Source organism: Chelonoidis abingdonii, chromosome 2 (assembly GCF_003597395.2).
Source record: "Chelonoidis abingdonii isolate Lonesome George chromosome 2, CheloAbing_2.0, whole genome shotgun sequence".
NCBI lineage: Eukaryota > Metazoa > Chordata > Testudines > Testudinidae > Chelonoidis > Chelonoidis abingdonii.
Genome location: NC_133770.1, coordinates 272,902,722 through 272,922,800, shown reverse-complemented (window position 1 = coordinate 272,922,800; position 20,079 = coordinate 272,902,722). Strand labels below are relative to the sequence as shown.

General features: G+C 39.7%; 1 protein-coding gene across 4 annotated transcripts in view; it reads left to right on the top strand.

The window, feature by feature from the left end:
• CSMD3 (CUB and Sushi multiple domains 3) overlaps positions 1-20,079 on the top strand; it is a 1,318,842-nt gene that overhangs the window by 644,243 nt on the left and 654,520 nt on the right. For all 4 annotated transcript variants that reach the window (XM_075063193.1, XM_075063192.1, XM_075063195.1 and 1 more), the window contains one exon: positions 3,643-3,746. In XM_075063193.1, the coding sequence (XP_074919294.1) occupies positions 3,643-3,746 (104 nt within the window). The remainder of the gene's footprint in view (positions 1-3,642; positions 3,747-20,079) is intronic.

Genomic DNA, 20,079 nt, shown 5'->3' with positions numbered 1-20,079 from the left:
ATGTTGACTACATTATCTACCTTGGTATCAGTGCAACCAACATTTTCGGCTTCAGATGAGGCTGGATGTTTGCTCATTCCACCTGGGATGTCTGCCTGTTTGTCTTTGGATGCTTTTGGGGAGGGTTGTCAGGATTGAGCTCAGGGGCATCCTCCCCATCTTCATGCTCTGAGACACATTCTCATAGATTGTCAAGACTTCCTATGGCTTGAGATTGAGAATGGTCTGTGGAGAACAGAATGTTGAGGTCCATTTTAGGAGACTGGTGTATTCTGGCTATCAATCTGAAGACAACAAGAAGTGTCATTGATTTATCTCCTGAGCAGGCCTCAGTCCTGGCTTCTTGATATGTCTTGCACCTGATTTGGGGATCAGAATTTATATATTCCTTCTCTCCAATCCCAATCATCCCTCATGTCATTCTCAAATTGAAATTGGATCATGCCAGGCTGATTCTCATTGTACCAGAGTGGCTGAGACTGTAGGCTCTCCAATCTCTTCAGTTTATCAGTTTGACCACCCCTATCTCTTCCTCTTTATCCCAACTTACTGATCCAGCACCATGGTCAGGGTAAGCAGCACCTCACAGCATGAATGCTACATGGATAGGTGAAGAGGAGGAATGATGTTTGGAAGCAGTTCAACAAGTGTTACTTAATATTAGGAAACCTTCCACTTAGCCAAATAAATAGCCCTACTAGATGTAATTTTCAGTTTGGTCACTAGCCTGGGAAATTCAGCTAATGCTGGCCTGCATTTGGGTCATTTTGTGGTACTTGTTGTACCTTCAGTCTTCTGGTATTTCACTCATTTTGTTAAGGGTTCATTTAGCAGTGAACTCAGTGTTTCCTCTGTCCATCCAAGGCAAGTCAATTTTCTTGAACTCCATGGTAGTGAGATTTCTAAGAAGTCATTAGTTTCCATGTGGGACCATAACACTCTTAAGCTGCCTTTGTGAGGCCTCCATTTGAGCCCTTGGCAACTTGTTCTTTTGTCCCTCCTGTGCCAGAAGACAGTCTTCCTTGTTGCTGTATCATCAGCAAGGAGAGTAAGTGAGCTGCAGAACCCGCGCATCTGTACTTCTTCAAAGATAAGGTGGCCCTACAGTCATATCCAAAATTTTTGTCAAAAGTTGTTTCACTTTAATCAAATTATTTACTTACTGGTGTTCTTTCCTAAACTGGACTCAAATACAGATGAGCAGTGACTTCACACATTGGTTATGAGATGATACTTAACTTTTTAACTAGAGAGAACTAAGCCTTTTCAGGCATCACCTGGCTTTTTGTCTCCTATATGGACTGAATGAAGGGTCAGGCTATCTCTGCAAAGATGATTTACAGGTGGATAGCTTCCTGGATGAGAGCATGTGAAGTAGCTCAGATCATACCTCCATAGAGTTTACGGGCTCATTTGACAAGGGCACAAACAATGCTGATAGCATTCCTCAGTGATGTTTCAATATTGGACATTTGCATGTCTGCCATCTGATCTTCAGTACATATTTTTACCAAGCACTATGCAGTTACCACTGCATTTAGATCAGATGCAGACCTTGGGAAAGCAGAACTGAAGTCTTTGCTTAAATAGACTTTGAGTCCCTCCTCCTATGAGTACTGGGTGTGAGTCACCTGAGCAGACTAAATGCTTGCAACTGCTTGAAGAATGAAAAATGCTGTTCTTGTTGTTGTACTCCACAAGCAATTCTTTCCAATTTCCATCTCAAAGAACAATTATAGTGTATATAGGTAACCATGTATTTCCTGGGTTTATAATGCTTGGGTTTTGGATAATTACAGTAGTTGTATAAGGTATTTTACCCCAAATTACTGATATGAATTCTTGATCTTAATTCAATCTTAACATAATTTTTCCCTGGGAATTTCCAAGCTTTTTTAACTTACAAATTGCATACGTGATCCATAAATGAAGAACTAAATTAAAATGTTAACAAGTGATATCTCTAATGATTTGAAGACATGAAGTATCAACTTCAAATCTATTTATCGATTTTTCAGCTTTTATGGTCAGATTCACTGTCATGTTCTGGCTGTTTTACTTGACTCTAGAAAAGCCAAATCAGACAGAGTATATTGGCCACTGAAGCTGAGTTTAAAGCTGCTTTGCTTGGCAGAGCAGTGTAAAGCTCTTGGCCTGCAAATTCCCCCTGTCTCTTGCACCTTCTTATATTCCTCTGCATTCCCTCACAAATTCTGTGTCTTATTGTCCTTTATATTTCCCTGAAACACACACCAGTTTTCCTCCTCCCTCCATTACCAATCACGCCCCCCCTGCCCTCATCAGTTTCCTCTTCTGCTACTACATGTGCACACACACTCCACTGTTTTCTGTTCACTACAGCCCTCTCTTCGGAGTAGATTTGGTACCTTCTGAAAAGAAATAATTAGGGTCAGAGGTAATTTTTTCCATTGTTTTTCATTTAAAGTTACTGTCAGCAGGGTTTGGTGCATGAAATTATCTCCTTCAGAAAACACATGGAGAAGTGCCCTATTCAAAATGGTCATCACCTAAAAAAGCTCTTAAAAGGAATGAAGGCAAGCTGTCTCAGAGTACTGGTGGCCCCTATACTCTTAGGAGGAAACACTCAAATCACATTGAGAGCAATGGTAGAGAGATGCTCTTTTCATTATAGTCATCTAACTAAGGGCAGCACTGGTTTCAGTTTTGCTGAGAACAATGGGAAGATGACAGCCATTTTTGAAGGATGGCATTTTTCTTGTGGAATCATTTGGAGCAGAACATTATCTGACAGCTGCGCGCTCTCTCTCTCCATATATACATAACCCACCCCACCACCACCACCAAAAAAAAAAACCCCAACCTTATTATGTAACCTTTGCACAAGTGTTCAATTATTTTTAATTATATAGGAAGTTTGCAGTACCTGTGTTATTTCTAATTTTTTAAAATGTAGCTTAAGCAATTGATGGGGAAGGCAAGCTGCATTTTTAATACATAACAAAGTGGTTAAATTCCTGCTTTAAGTGTGAAACTTGTCTCATCATTAAATATGGAGCTGACAGTTGTTCTCCATAATATATAACATCTGTCATATTGCAGTTTAGAGTACAGAGGCATAACAAAACTTTCACCTTTGGCAGTCATGTTTTTTACGAGTTCATAAAAATATTTAAGAAGTATAACGTATAGGCTGGAATAATGTCCTCAGAGGCTTCTTTGTACCACCAAAACCTGGTTGTAGACATGGGGTGTGTTAATTATGTCCTCAGCTCTTCAGAATTTCCTGGACAAAGCAATATTTTTACATTTAATATAGGCTGAAGTGAATTTCACTCTCAGTAAGTAATTATGTTGCCCTGTGAGGGTACCACATTGGAAATGTAATACAATTGTACAGTACTATATAAAAAGTACAATAATCACATAATTGAAATGTAGGTACTTCTAACATGCCAGAAAACTGATGCCACATAAAAAGAATGTTTTAATGGAATATTGTATTAACTAATTTTTCATGTTAATAACAGGGTGGTATCAAATAAAATGTCACTATGTGTAGCTATTACTTATTTGGGGTTTTGTTTTATTTTTGCTGTTTGAAAGTTATCCGTATTCACTCATAATGAAATTTCTTTTTAAGAGCATATTTTTTTCTACTAGGTTATTCAGATAAATTTTGAAGAATTTGATCTGGAGATTGGCTATGACACACTGACAATTGGTGATGGAGGGGAAGTCGGTGATCCTAAAACTGTGCTGCAAGTGTAAGTCTCTGTTGATTTGATATGCTTTGCAGAATTATTTTAACATAGGGTTTTCTGGTGGTATTGAATGATGCATAGATTGGACAAAATTATTTTCTAGTGTAACCTGAGACAGGGCCGGCTCCAGGGGTTTTGCCTCCCCAAGCAGCCAAAAAAAAAAAAAAGCCACGATCGCGAACTGCGGCATTTCAGTGGGAGGCCCTTCATTCCGATTAGGAGTGAGGGACCCTCTGCCTAATTGCCACGGCATAGCTGGACCTGCCATCCCTCTCCTGAGTGGCCATCCCAAGCACCTGCTTGCTAAGCTGGTGCCTGGAGCTGGCCCTGACCTGAGAGATGAATAAGGTCAACAGAAAAATAATCTTATGCAGCTCATCAAATTATTCAAGACTGACACATATAGGCTAAGGTATTTTAGTTCATATTTACCATTCTAGTTTCAAAAGAAGATGGCCAGGAGAGCTAAAACAGAGAAATGTAGCCCCAGTTCTTCAGGCAGACTGATTGTGTTTTGCTAAAAGTAAACCTATAAATGCAGTTTTCCCAGAGTTACTGTGTTCCTCTGCAAGGGCTGAGTGGTCAGATTAAGAGTGTGACATAGAGGAAAGTGAATGGACAGAGAAATGTACTGCTTAAGTAATTGTCTTTATTAATAATGCCCTTTGAAAAGCCAATCTTGACAGCAAATGAACCATAGGAACCTTTATAGCTCACTGACTATGACAGGTAAGCCCTGAACACAGGATAGATAGTCTCTGTAATTTCCTGTTAAATATTGCTGTTACCTAAACTATCTAATATTATGATTTCAACAGTTCTGGGTACCTAATGTAGGTAACTTACTGAATGTCTTTCTTTGGGTTTTAGAATGTCACATCGCCACAGTATCTATGCACCTAAATCTATTTTATAATAATCAGTTTGTTAGGACTTGGATTCAGATTTGTCATTTACTTAACCTGCTGATAGTGTTTGGCTCTCTTGTGGTGATCAGTCCCAAGAAGCCAAGTTCATAAAATTATATTTAATTAATATCAAAGGAGTAGCCGCGTTAGTCTGGATCTGTAAAAGCAGCAAAGAGTCCTGTGGCACCTTATAGACTAACAGACGTATTGGAGCATGAGCTTTCGTGGGTGAATCGGGTATTCACCCACAAAAGCTCATGCTCCAATATGTCTGTTAGTCTATAAGGTGCCACAGGACTCTTTGCTGCATTTAATTAATAATGTTTTAAAAGACATCAAATATAAAACAATTAATCTGATCTTAATTTCCATATATTTTGAAAAGGGCAAAACAGTGTAACTTGGCATTAGTTGTCTTTTTTGTTAATTTGTGTTGTACTGTGTGTTTTTTCTCTAATCTTTTTCAATTGAAATAATCTGGAGCAAAAGTAGGTAAAAAATTGTGTGATTTGTTTTCATGAGGTCATTTGTATGCATTTAATTTAGTATTCCATATTTGCTTCATTTTTCTTTAAAAATAAATAAAGATAATATTTTGTTGCTTAGGGTATGTACAGACTACCCACCAGATCGGCAGGTAGCGAGCGACCTATCGGGGATCAATATAGCGCGTCTTGTCTAGACACTCTATATTGATCCCCAAACGCCCTCCCGTCGACTCCGGAACTCCAACAGGGTGAGCGGCGGAAGCGGAGTCGACGGTGGAGCCGTCCCCGTCGATCCCGCGCCGTGAGGACGGGAGGAAAGTTGAAATAAGATATGTCAACTTCAGCGACGCTATTCCCGTAGCTGAAGTTGCGTATCTTACATCGACCCCACCCTCCCACCCCAGTGTAGACCAGGCCTTAGAAGATCATATGAGTAGATAATAAGTGACGCTTTTTGGCCAGTACTTTTTTTTTTTCTGTGAATAACACAAATGCACAACATTGAAACATTTCACAAAATTGTTGTGGAAAAAAATTGTGAAAAAATCAAAACATTTTGCAAATAGCTGTATAAATAATATGCAAATAGGGAGAAGGGTTAATAATTTTATTAACAAATATGTTTTTAATAATCACTTCTGAACACTTATCTGCCGACTTTTATTCTGATTATTTTTCAAAACTGAGTTTTAAACTCTCATTGTATGAACTCCTATATTCAAAGTGCTGGGGGGAAAAAAAGCAGTATCTTCTCAAGTGGGTATGATGTATCTGTATAAAATGAATCAAACATAAAAGTTCGATCCTGGACAAAAATAGACATAATTGTTCAAACAAAATAAATCATCAGTTAAAAATGTAAAAGACCTTATAGGGACATCTAGTCCTCCCCCTGCCAATGCAAGTTTATTCCCTACAGTACATTTTCTAGTCATTTGTTTAAAGTGTTTTTAAATGTCCTGAGCAATAAGGCTTCTATCACATCCTTTAGGAGTCTATAGCAAAACTTACTAGATCATAGTGCACAATGTCAGGAGGATATTTTTGATATTCAGCTTAATTTTCCCTTTCTTAAGTTCATCTAATTGCTCCTAATTATACAGCCTGGAACCTTGCTCTATCTTCTTGGCATTTATACTCTTCAAGTGTCTACAGACTTTCATCATGACTGTCCCTTAGCAATATTACCCTTTTCATCATAAGATAAACCCTAACTATTCTTTGTGGCTCTTTTCTGTACTCCTACCTTTCTGTCAATATCTGGGATATTACTGTGTGGCAAGATGGTGCACTGTGCAAAACCTGGCTTGATGCACCGTAATTTACCCTGTAGACTTAAATCAGCATAAAAACTGGGTGTATGTAATCCACACACCTCCTGGGTGTGGTGTTCTGTCCCATCTAGTGGGAGGGAGAAAGTGTGGATGTGTCTGCGCTACAGCCTTGGGTAACAGGCAGTTGGCTTTTAGCTCATACTGTAGAGGCTCATGCCCTAAGCTCAAGAGGTTCCCAGTTCGATGCCGCCTGCCGACGACCAGGTTCTGTCAGCATTACAAGTGGGAGTTTGTCCAAGATTTCAACTGGGAAGTCTCTGAAGCTTGAGATGTGCTTCCTCAGCTAGAGGAAGTATGTAACTCACACAGCTTCTGGGTGTGGTGTTCTGTCCCATCTGGAGACAGAGAAAGAGACTGCTCTATAGTTAGTCAGTTGACTTTTAGCTCATGCAGTAGAGGCTTATGCCAGGTTCAGTCCTGCCCGCCAACAACCGGGATATGTCAGTGTTACATGTAGAGAAGCCCTCAATATTTCAGATGCAATCACATTTGTAGAGCGATATATATCTTCAAAGGACAATATACATTATTACTTTATAACTTTTCAATATAATGTGAATAAGATTATTATCCACATTTTATATACAGGGAAAGTGAGACACAGATGTTAAATGACATTCCCAAGAGCACACAGCAGTTACATGTAGAGACAGAATTAGAACTCACATGCTTCTACTTCGCTGGACCATTGAGGGGAGAGCATTTATTAAGCACTAATACTTCAGGTTCTAATACCACTTAAATGAATTGTTGGTATTATCATCTTTGGCACTTAAATTACAGGCAAGTCTCATCTTACACGAGGGTTCTGTTCCGTGGGTAGCTTGTAAAGTGAAAACCACATAAGTCAAAATTACGTTGAGTTGAATGGTGGGCGGAATTGCCTGCACTACAGGTACAGTATTAAAATTGTTGTTTTTCTCATTTATTTTTTTGTTTTTTGCCTACCACGTAAAGCTGAAATTGCGCGTGTTAAATGTGCATAAGATGCGACAGACCTGTACAGTAACACATTCAGATACAGCGCAGCAATATTTTACATTTTGACAAATATAGTGAACCATTCTGTACTGGTTTGGTTTCATTAAAGGTGTTAATATTTTACAAGAATGTATGTGATGTTGAGGCATATTTGAAGAATGATGAAATTACAGTACTGAAGCTGTCAAGAATATGAATGAACTCTGTATCATTTTCTCTTATCAATGCTTTACTCAAATTGTCATGATATTCTATTAAGTAAGGATTAACATAAAGTGTAACAGCTAAGTTGTGGTGAGTAGAGAGCTGGGCAAATAAATTTCAACAAATATTTTGACTTCAGAGGATGCTGATGACCAGAACATGATTTCCTCAAAATATTCTGAAGGTCCTATGTGTTTTTTTTGTTTTTTTTTTAAATCCATACTAAAGAACATAAGATCTACCGACAGTGGCCAATCCAGGTGCCCAGAGGGAGCTGAACTAACAGCAATGAGCAGGTGATCTTGTCTCTGCATCCATCTCCATCTCTGACGAACAGAGGCTAGGGACACCATTCTTTACTCTTCCTTGGCTAATAGCCATGGTTGGACTTTCAGCCCCATGGAATTAATCCAATTCCATTGTTTAAACATTGTTATAGTCAACCTCACAACCTCAGGTAAGAGTTCACAATTACTGGGCGCTGTGTAAAGAAATTCCTTTTATTATGTTTAAACCTGCTGCCTATTATTTTCATTTGGTGACCCTGGTGTTCGTGTGTTATGGAATAAGTAAATAATTTTTCCTTATCCAGTTTCTCGAAATCACTCATGATTTTTATATACCTCTTATCATTATCCTCCCTTAGTCGCTCTCTTTTCCAAGCGAAGACTGAGCCTCTTTAATCTTCTCAGTTGGACCCTCTCCAAACCCTAATGTCATTTAGTTTGCCTTTTCTGGACCTTTTCTGTGCATAGAATTCTCTTTTTGAGGAGGAGACCACATCTGTTTTTTACACGATTCAAGATGTGGGCGTACCATGGGTTTATTATAGGGCAATATATATTCTCAGTCTTGATTTATCTATCCCTTTTTATGATTCCGAACATCTTGTTTGTTGTTTGTGGACTGCCTCTTGCACACTGCGTGGACTCTTCAGAGAAACTATCATGATGCGCTAAGATCTTTTTCCTGACTCATTGTAGCTAAATTAGCCCCCATCATTTATATATATATAGTTGGAGTTATTTTTCCAATGTGCATTACTTACCTTTACGCACATTAAGGCAACAAAAAATGGCAAATAGGGAAATTACTCACTTAGTTTTGTGAGATCTTTTTGATGTCTTCGACAGTTCTGCTTTGGTCTTAACTATTTTGGACAGGTTTAATATCACTGCAACTTTTGCCACCTCACTGTTTACCTCTTTCTTCAGGATAATTTTTATGAATAAATTGCATTAGGTTGGTCCTGAGGACTGATCCTTGGGGAACACCAGTAGTACCTCTCCATTTGGAGAATTATATATTAATCCTACCCTTTGGTTCCTGTACTGTTAACCAGTTTCTCAGTTCGTGAAAGACTTCCCTTTATCCATGATAGCTAATTTACATAAGGCCCCATTTGTGAGGGACCTTGTCAAAGGCTTTCTGGAAATCATAAGTATACTATGTTCCACTGATCCCCCTGGTCCACAATGTCGTTGGACCTCTTCAAGAATCTAATAGTTAGATAAGGACACTATTTCCCTTTACAACGAAACATGTTGATAATGCTCAACAGTTTGTTTTTGTATGTGTCTGACAATTTTATTCTAACTATTGTTTCGACTAATTTGCCCGAGGTACCTGATGTTAGACTCTACCAGTTGTAATTGGGATCACCCTAGGAGCCCTTTTTAAATATTGGCGTACATTAGCTAACTTCCAGTCAATTGCGGTACCGAAGCCGATTTAAAGGACAGATTACTAACCTTAGTTAATAGTTCCGCAACTTCATATTGAATCTTCAGAACTTCTGGGTAATGCATCTGGTGCCGGTGACTTGTTAAGCGTTGAGTTTATCAATTATTCCAAAACTCCTCTGTGCACTTCAGTTGTGACAGTGCCCTCAGATTTGTCACCTACAAAAGCAGTGTCAGGTTGTGGAAATCTCCTACATCTCAGCTGTGAAGACTTGAAGCAAAGAATCCGATTACGTTTCTCTGAATGACTATATTCGCTTTTAAGCCCACCTTTTGTTTTTCGATCATCAAGGGGTCCTGTCATAGTATATGATATTCCCAAATCTGAACCTTAGCGTCCAAAATTTGGGTCCTGGCATGAACCTCAAGCTTAATACCAGCTAATCCCTGTTAGCCTGCCACCAACCAGAATTCCCAGTGGCCTAGTACACTCGTGTCCCAAACCTTCCACTGGGGACCCAAGACGTCAGATTCCTTGAGTCTACACAAACAAAGGGAAATAACCCACTTCCGTTTCCCCCTCTTTTACTCCTCCAGATCTTCCCGCCCTGGGTACTACTAGGAGATCACCGTGGTTTCAATTCCTGGAACAACACACAGCCCTCAGGTTGAGACAGGGTTGTTCTCCCCCTCACCCAGAGGTCAGTGCAATTTTCAAGCTTTTTTAATCAACAATAAGAGATTCTCTTCCCCCTCTGTCTCTTCCTCCACTAGTCCCGTGAGTTGCAGAGCTCATTCCCTTAGCCCTTAACTAGAAAAAAAAAAAAAAAAAAAAAAAAAAGAAAAAAAAAAAATCAAACAGGGTCCTTTTTTAAAAAAAAAATTTTTAAATAAATAGAAAGAGGAAAAAAAAAAACATAAAAAATTGTCTCTGTAAAGCAACATGAAATATACGGGTCTTTAAGCTTATAAAAATGAATAAACAGCCTTATTTAAAAAAAATACAATTTAAAAAACTTTATCCAGCAAACTCACACTTGCAAATTACAGAAACAAAATGTTTAAACTATCATTATTTCCCTGTACTTACACTTGGAAACCAGGAAGATAAAGAGAGCCTGGAGAAGTGTGCCACCCTCAAGAGCCAGAGAGCAAACTGAACACAGAAACAAAAGAAACCCACACCCAAAAAAAAACTTCCCCCCCCTCCTTGAGGATTGAAAGAATTGTTTCCTGATGGTCCTTCTGGTGCAGATTTGTTCTCGAGGTGAAAGAGACATTACCGCTTAGCTATCTGTTTATGACAGGTCTCCACGGTGTTTTAGCAGGCGTCCTGCTTCTGGTACTTAAAAACATTTTGTTTTTACCTTGGTGTAGTTTTTTGTCTAGCTGTTCTCAAACCCTCGTTGGCTTTTTCTTATTACACTCTGGCAACTTAGCTGGCAGTGTTGGTGCTCCTTTCATTTGCCTCACTACGGAATTGGACTCCACTTTTTAAAAGGAAGTCTTTTTCTCTTCACGCTTCTTACATGGTTTGTTAAGACCAGGTGGGTCTTTTTTAGTTTTTTACTGATCTTTGTTGTTCTTTAACTTTGGGGTAATACATGTGACGTTGGCCGCTATTATGGTGTCTTTAAAACAGGGCCCATGCAACTTGCAGATTTCACTTAGTCACTGGAACCTTTTATCTTTTGGTTTAACTAACCCTTTCATTTTGTATAGTCCCCCTTTTGAAATTTAAATGCACACAGTGTTGGGCTGTTGAGGTGTTTCCCACCCAGGGATGTTGGGGATGTGACTGTATTATGGTCACTATTCCAGCGGGTCGCTATAGTTATTCTGGACCAGTCCTGTGCTCCACTCAGGGATTAAACTGCAGTTGGCCTCTCCCTTGTGGTTCCGTACCAGCTGCTCTCATGAAGCAGTCATGTTAAGTATCGAGAAATTTTATCTCTGTATTTCGTCCTGAAGTGAAAATGTTCCCAGCTCAAGTATGGAGATATGAAATCCCCCACTATTATTGGTTCTTAATTTTGAAGCTCTTAATTTCCCTTCTTCATCATCATATTACTTCCTGGCAAGGTGGTCATAAAGTGATCCCGAATGTTATATTTTATTCGAGCATTGACATTTCTAATCCATAGGATTCTAGGAACATGTGGATTCCACTTAAAGAATTTTAACTTCATTTGAAAAAACGACTTTTCTTCACATAGTGCATACACCTCCCCTGCATGAACCTGTTCTGTCTTCCGATATTTTTTGTACCCAGAAGATTTTCCTCACTTGAATTGCCTCAAGTTCCACCAGGTGTGTGAGCCTATGTATAGTCAATATCCTAACTTTACAACGAGCCACATCTATTCACGCCGTCGTGATTATTTAGACTTCCTACGCATTCTGGTGTACAAGCCCTTAAAAACTTGTCCTTCTAGTTGTCTCCTTCTGATGTGCCAGATTCTTTGTGACTGTTTTTATCATCTGAAATCCGGCTTTACATTACCTGTTGCCGTCCTTGTTCACTATAGCCTGGAGATTCCCTATCATCAGAACTCCCCCAAAAGAAGTTCTGATGTCAGATCCACAAATGCGTCTGCAGCAGTCAGCTTCCCTCATCTCCTAGTTAAAAACTGTTCTACAACTTTTAAGTGTTTGAGTGCCCGGAAGCCTGTTCACTTTGGCTTTAGGTGGGCCCACCTCTGCCTGTACAGGACTCTCCATCCTCAAAATTTCCCCGTTCCAATGACGTAAACCTCTCTCTAACACATCGTCTCATCACTGGCATTGAGACTTCGAAGTCCTCTGCCCCACCTGGCCTGCGTGTGGAACTTGGAGCATTTCTGAGAATCCCACCATAGAGGTCTGGATTCCAGTCTCTTCCCGCAATGCTTAAATTGCTTCTAGGACATCTTTCCTAACTGCCTATTCATTGGTCTACATGTACCATGACCACCGGCTCCTCCAGCATTACACATAAATCTCTAAGATGCCTGAGAGATCCGAACCTTCGCAACCAGGCAGGCAATGTCACCAGATCTTCTCCCGGTAAATCAACAAACCCAGTATAATACAGTTCTAATGATCGATCCCCAATTACTAATACTGCTTGCCTAGCAACTGGAGTTCCCTCCCCCCGGAGGGAACCTAGTGCACAGAGTCAACCCAGCACCATCTGGAAGGAGGCGTCCCAACTATGGGAAGGTTTTGCTGCGCTCCCTTGAGTGCCTGTGCTTCGCTGGGCCTTTCTTTCCTCCTCAACAGCACACAAACGGGCCTGAGCGGGAGGTGGTACAATTATTATGCATTTGTCTCGAAACCTCATCAACATACCTCTCGCTCTTCGCTGATCCAGTTCGCCACCCTGGCCGCGTCAAAGTTGTACGGGGCTCTGAGGGCCAGGACTTCACTTGCACCGACGGCATCGTATGCCACCCGCCACAAGCAGTAATCACTCTGACACTCAGTGCAATAACCTGGGATTACACCCTACTTCTGCTGGCCTTCTGTCTTGGCATGGCTCCTAGTTAAACTGAAAGGGTGGTTTTAAAGAAAGGGGTTTTGGAATATGTTGGGGTATAGGTTTAAAGGGGACATAGGGGAACAGGTAGGACCGAAAGGGACCCCGCCCCTCCACTCCCCTTTCTCAAACCCCCTGCGAAATCCCTGTTTGCAAGCTCCCTGTCCGCAAGCTCAAAATACTTGAATTTTGAGCATGTGTTGTGTTTTGTTTGTGACTCGCCACATCTGACAGAGAATTGTTTCTTTCTCTGCCCATGTGTGAGTATCAAATTATTTGTGTAATAAAGCTTGTGGCAGTCATTAAGTATAAACTCTCGGAAGAATAACAATGTCAGTCAAGCTAGTAGAGATTAGGCAATGTTTAAGAAAATTGTAAAGTCTTTTCCTGTCTGGCACATAGAAAAAAAAGCACGTGGGCACTTTAATAGCTGGAGTGGAATCCACAAAAGAACTTAGGCGGAGCGTGTTGTCCCTGTTTGGGCTTACGTTGTTTCCAACCTATACTCTGCGAACCTTGGTATGACCATCTTAAACTCAGCACCTGTTTCAGGTAAAAATTCCCTGAGGCACCTAAGTTTCTGCCCTCTGCCATGTGCATTTCTGCATTCCCTAGTATCCGACACACATCTCGCACTAAGCCTCAAACGTGTCATGAAACAGGGGAAGAAGGCATGTCCCTAAGTCATGTGCAGGGGTCCAGCCCACAGGTAGCTTAGAGGCCTCATGTCAAAATCCAGAAGGATGAGAAGGTGATGGGTACCCGCCGTATAAATTTTTTTAAGCCACACTCACTTGGAGGGAAGAGACCCAGATTTAATTTCCCCATCTCTGCTAAGTGTCGAGGAAAAAATGGAACACGTGTCTCCACTCTCAGAGAGTAAAATGACAGAGTAGGGGTTATTCCAATGTTGGGTTCCCCGGTCTTTCCGTTGAAGATTTTCTTGCTGTAGATAAATATTGACAGTGATTGGACGAGGACTGAACCCTGGGTCATCTCTCTCGTCTCTTCTCTCTGCTCACCATTTAATCCATGTTTCTTCCAGCAGATTTTTCCATATATATGGTGAAATGCATGTCCTACCACAAACATTGCCATTAAATCCTGTAAGACTGTTTACCTGTCACTTTACCAAGGCAATTAGGAAGATATCAGTTCTGAACCACTAATTATACAGCACTGCTAGACACTTATTACTGAAAGCACTTGGTGTCAGAGCATCAGCTGATAATTCGTGTAGTTTAATTGAAAGTCATGGGGGGTAAAGATTACCACAGGGAAGGATTTAGCTCCTAATTTGCAAAGTGCCATTCAAGGAAAGTGCAAGGGGTGAAAAAATGAATTGTCAATGTTTAATTTACAGAAGTTAGGCGTAAACCTTGTGAAAGTTTAGGGTCATTTTAGGGTCAAAGTTGCCGGGAACTATTAACTAAGCGTTGTAATTAGCTGTCCTTTAAATCAGCTTCAAAGTACCCAACACTGAAGGAGCAATGAAAGCCAAATATAAAAAGGGGCCAAGATGTGATCCCGGCCATTACAGACGGTAAGTCTAACATTGGACGGGCAAATTAGTTGAAAACAATAGGTAAGAAAAAAATTACAGAATCATAGAAAAACAACCTTTGAGCAATAGTCAGCATGCGGTTCTGTAAAGGAAATAATGTGCACTAATCCTATAGAGTTCTTTGAAGTGTCAAACGAACATAGTGGACAAGGGGGATCTCAGTGGACATAGTGTACTTAGATTTCCAAAAGCCTTAGTACAAGGTCCCTCACAAAGGTCTGTAGTAATATTTAAGCTGCATGGGATAAAGGGAAGGTCTTCATGATTGAGAACTGTTAAAAGACAGGGAAAAAGGGTAGGAATATAAAGGATAATCTCAGAATATGGAGGAGTGGGTAACTAGTGGTGGTCCCCAAGGTCAGTTCTAGGACCCAATCTATTCAATGTTATTCATAAGATGATCGGAGAAAGGGGTTAAAAAGTAGCAAAGTTTGCAGATGATATTAAAAAGATATCTAGGCCTAGAAACAGAATTCAGAATAAGGGAACAAAAGATTAGGGTTGGAGAGGTCCAACTGAGGAAAGATTAAAGAGCTAGGACCCTTCAGCTTGGAAAGAGGAGACTAAGAGAGGATATGATAGAGGTATAATAATCATGGGAGTGGATGTTGAAAAGTGAATAAGGGAAAGTTATTTACTTATCTCATAATTACAAAAACTAGGGGTCACCAAAATGAAAGTTAATAGGTAGCAGGTTTAAAACAAATAAAAGGATAGTTCTCTGCACGCAGCAACTATCAGTCACTGTGGAACTCAGTACCTAGGAGGTTGTGAAGCTAGGCATAGAAATATTTAAAAGAGCATGAATAATTTCATGTGTGGTTAAGGTTAAATGGCTATTACCAGCGATGGATAAGAAGGTGTGGCCTTAGCCCTCGTCACAAACGAGGATGGAGATCACTTGATCATTACCTGTTTAGGTTCACTCCTCTAGGGCACTGGCATGTCCACTGTCGTAGACAGATACGGGCTAGATGGACCTTTGGTCTTATCGGTATGGCCGTTCTAGGTCTTATTCATGTTCCCATGAAAGAGATATTCTTATGTTCTTATGTCATTTTCCCCAATGAAAGAGATAAGGTATTTTGTGCACAATGGTGATTTCCAACAATGTGGAAAAAATGACTGTATTAAACAGAAATTGTACTAATTTCCATTGCCCTATGTTATAAAAATGTTTTCCATTGAGACCGAAATGAAATGTAGGTCTGGATATTCTCAATGGCTGTTGCCAAAATCTAGAATCAGCCAGCTACCAGAGACAATTACCAAAATCTAGGGGTGGCCAGTCCACCAATGCTTGTTCTAATGGAGAGACTATTAACCTGTTATTAACTTGTCAGTTTATGAAATTGCCAGTCATGGCAAGATATATTCTTTTTGTAGCAGGAATAAGCATTTAATACATTAATTTCTGCCACACAGTTAGTTGTTCAGTGCTGGCAATAGTCTGTATAGTAGCTCCATCTGTGAATACAGATGTGGGAAACTGATGTGAATTTCTCACAAAAAAATGTATTTGAACAGAAGCAGGCTAAGATGATCAGGGAAGTGTTCTAAAATTAGCTACAGTTTGTATTTTAAATAAGTCATTTTGAAGCTCCAGCACAGCTTCAATGATTGACTTGAATTGGAAAATTTCTGAATGCCCTTTTTAGGAGATAAACAATTCCTAGACATTGCATGATCTCTTTCTAATGATCCTGGCTTCATTTTAAAGAAAGGAAACTGAGCTAAGTTAGTTGCAGCCCATCTGTTCTCATAGACAGACCCCTGCCAACTTGGGAAAAAGAGTTGTTCAGCACGCATTCTGTTTAAAAAAAGGACACATTATAAAACAAAGTGGTGTCTATGATTCTTCTAAATACAGTACCTAACTGCCACTTTAGGTGCCTAAATCCAAAACATAGAACTTCAAAACCTCTACTTACCTGCTTCCTAATCCTGTAGGCATCTAAAGTCCCTGGGCATCCAATATTCTGCCACTAAAGTCCCCTACACACCTAAAACTCTGCCACTGGACAGCTGCCTGTCCTAATGTCTCGGTGTCTAGCTCACGTCTAAGTCCATGCAGGATCATCAAACGAGGTATCCCCCTTCACAGCCTTGCCTGTGGGGCTCAATCTGGTAGGCAGTCTCAGAGGTTGCCTAACAGATCAGGCCCTGCACAAAACTCTGCTGCTGGTGGTGCCCTTATAACTTCTGGCTCAGTGGTTAGAGTTCTTATCCAGGATGTGGGAGACACAGGTGCAAATCCCCCTCTATCTGATTTGGAGTAGGGATTTTAACACACATCCTCCCACTCCCAAGTGAATAACCTAACCATTGAGATATGGAATCACTCATTTTTCTTTTACCCAATGACTAGTTAACCATTGGAACAAATTAATAAGGATTGTGATCAATTTTCTACCGCTGGCAATGTTTAAATCAATATTGGATGTTTTTTTCTGATATGCTCTAGTGAGTTTAAACATAAATTATTTTTTTCTTACTATCTCTTATTGAGAATGATATGAAACAGTCTAACTTAAAATGAGCTAAATAAACTTTCTCTTTTTAAAAGAGAGTTACTTCAGGTTTTGTTCCTACTCTGGAGAGATTGTATGGTCTAGTGGTTGAAGCAGTGCACTGGAAGCGAGAGATAGGGTAACACTTACAGGAGTAATTTCTCACTAACATGAGTAAGGTTCTGCAGTTAGGCCCTTAATCTTTTTTCTATGTTTCAGTAAATTTTCTTTTCCTATTTTATCACTGCCACAATTGGTTATGATGAGAACAAGATTATTATCCTGGTGTGATAGTAAGCATGACTTGAACATTGGTGTAGAAAGGTACAGCTTGCTCAGGAAGGATAGACAGGAAAAAAGGGAGGAGGTGCTGCCTTATATATTAAAAACACATACATTTAGACTGAGATTGAGATAGAAATAGGAGACAGACTTCTTGAAAGTCTCTGGGTAAGGATAAAAGGGGTAAAAAAACAAGGGTGATGTTATGGTAGGGTCTACTACAGACCACCAATCCAGGAATAAGAGGTCGATGAGGATTTTTTTTTAAACAACTAACAAATTCATCCAAAGCACAGTACTTGGTGGTGATGGGGGATTTCAACTACCCAGACATCTGTTAGGAAAATAACAGATCAGGGCACAAATTATCCCATACGTTCTTAAAATGTATTGGAAACACATTTTTTTAGTTCAGAAGTTGGAGAAAGCTATAAGGGGAGAGGCTGTTCTAGATTTAATTTTGACAAATAGGGAAGAACTGGTTGAGATTTTGAAAGTGGAAGTAACTTTGAGAAAGTATTATGAAATGGTAAGAGTAATGATTCAGGAAATGGTAGAAGAGACCACAAAAAAAGACAATGGATGTCGAGAAAAGCTGTAGGAAACTTAGGAAGTTGGAGTAGGTTCCCCATGGAAAGCAAGTCTAAAGGGGAAAAACCAATAGAAGACTGTTGGCAGTTTTTCAAGAGAGACTTATTAAGGGCACAAGAGCAAACTACCATCCCATCGCATAGAGAAAGAAGAAGTGTGCAAAAGACACACTGGTTACAAGGAATTGTTCAATTAGCTAGAAATCAAGAGAGCTCTTATAAAAAGGGAAACTAGGAAAAGTCAAAGGAATATAAACAAATAACACAAGTATGTAGGGACAAATAGAAAGCCAGGCACAAAACGAGATCAAATTAGCTGAGACATAAAGGTGTCAGGTGTCACCCACTCTACCAGTAAGTACAGGAGGGGACTGCATAGATAACCCTAGCTTACTTACCAGCTTAGCATTAGTAGCTGCCACCACAATACGTTAAAACAAATGTGTATGGAGAGTCATTTGGAAGTCGTCTTCCCCCCAAATATTTTCCCCAGTTTCATCCTCTTTTCCTGGCAGGGTTGAGACTGATTTTAAGCGTCCACCAGTCCTGGTGAAGCCCAGAACCAAAAATCTTTGGATCTTAAAACATAGGAAAAATCAATCAGGTTCTTAAAAAGAAGATTTTAATTAAAGAAAAGAGGTAAAGGAAATCTTTCGTGATGATTAGCATGACTTACTCTCACAGACAGCAGAATTCAAAACGACAGAGAAGTCCTCTGGCAAAAAACCTTAGTTACACAAGAAACGCCAATTCAATCTCCCCTATCAAAATGAGTCACAAAAAAAATAACATAATCTAATACATTTCCTTCTCTCAACATTTACTACTTTTAAGAAATTAGATGGCGATTCCTGGTCCTTCACTCAGCACAAACTTGCTGAACAGACAAAAGACTTGCTTTCACATCCTCCTCTTTGAAACCAGTTTGTCCATGGATTCTTCTGGTCAAGTGTCAGCTAGCATGTGAACTGCATACCCTTTATGGTAAAAAAGAATTAACCCTTAATGTCTGTTATGACAAAGGGAACAAGAAAACATTCTACAAAATATTAGAACGCAAGAGAGAGAAAAGGACAGAGTAGATCATGACTTAATGGGCCAGGGGAAAAAAAAGAGAAAGTGCCAAATGGCAGAGGTGCTTAATGACTTCTTTGTTTTTGTTTTTCCACCAGAAGGTGGGGTGAGTGAAAATGTCTAAAACAGAGTGAGTGCCAGTGAAATCAGTTAGGATCAGAAGAGCTAGAAAACAGGAAGAAACAAGTTAAAAATTACTTGGACAAATAGATGTCTTTCAAGTCACCAGGGCCTACTGAAATGCATCTAGAATACTCAAGAATATTGAGTCATTAGCATTTCGTTGAAGAGTCGAAGATGGAGAGATTCCAGAAGACTGGAAAAGAAAAATATTAGTGCCAATCATAAAAAAGAGGAAATAAGGAAAATGGGGTAATTACAGACCAGTCAGTTTAACATCTTACCCAGAAACAAGGAGCAAGAATTAAGCAATCAATTTGCAAACAACTAGAAGATAATAAAGGTGATACGTACACCAGTCGGAAAGGAGTGGTCAAAAACAGTCGTTGGAAACCGACCTGATAACTTTCCTTTGACAGTGAAAACAACCTCTAGATGGGGGGGGGGGAAGAAGTAGGTTAGTGTATCTGACTTTAGTAAGCTTTGATACTTTTCTTGATGACTTCTCATAAACAAACAGAGAAATCAATCTAGATTGAGACACTATAAGGTGGTGCAAAACTTGGTGAAAACATCCCAGAGATAGTTATGAGTGTTCACAACATGCTGAAGGGCATAACACTGGGTCCCCAGGGAATCAGTTCTGGGTCCGGTCTGTTCAATAAATATAAGCAATCGATTTAGATAACTGCATAAGAGAGAGTTTATAAATTTTGCGGATGAAACAACTGGAAGGGGTTGCAAAGGCTTGGAGATATAGATTAAATTCAAAATGATCGTTGGAAAATAGTTGCCAGTAAATAGGATGAAATTCAGATAAGAGAAATACAATATACTCATTAGGAGAACAATCAGAATGCACACACAACAAAATGCGAAATGATTTTAGGAAGGAGACTGGAGAAAGAGAACGAGGGTCCAAGTGCCACATAGCTAATATGAGTCAACAGCGAATGCCGTCGCAAAAAAAAGCAAACTCCTCTGTTGTAAGCAAGACACGAGAAATAATCTTCTCAATCTACTCTGCACTGGACTTTAGGTACTCAACTGGAGTATTGAGTTGAAGTCCTAATCAAGTGTCA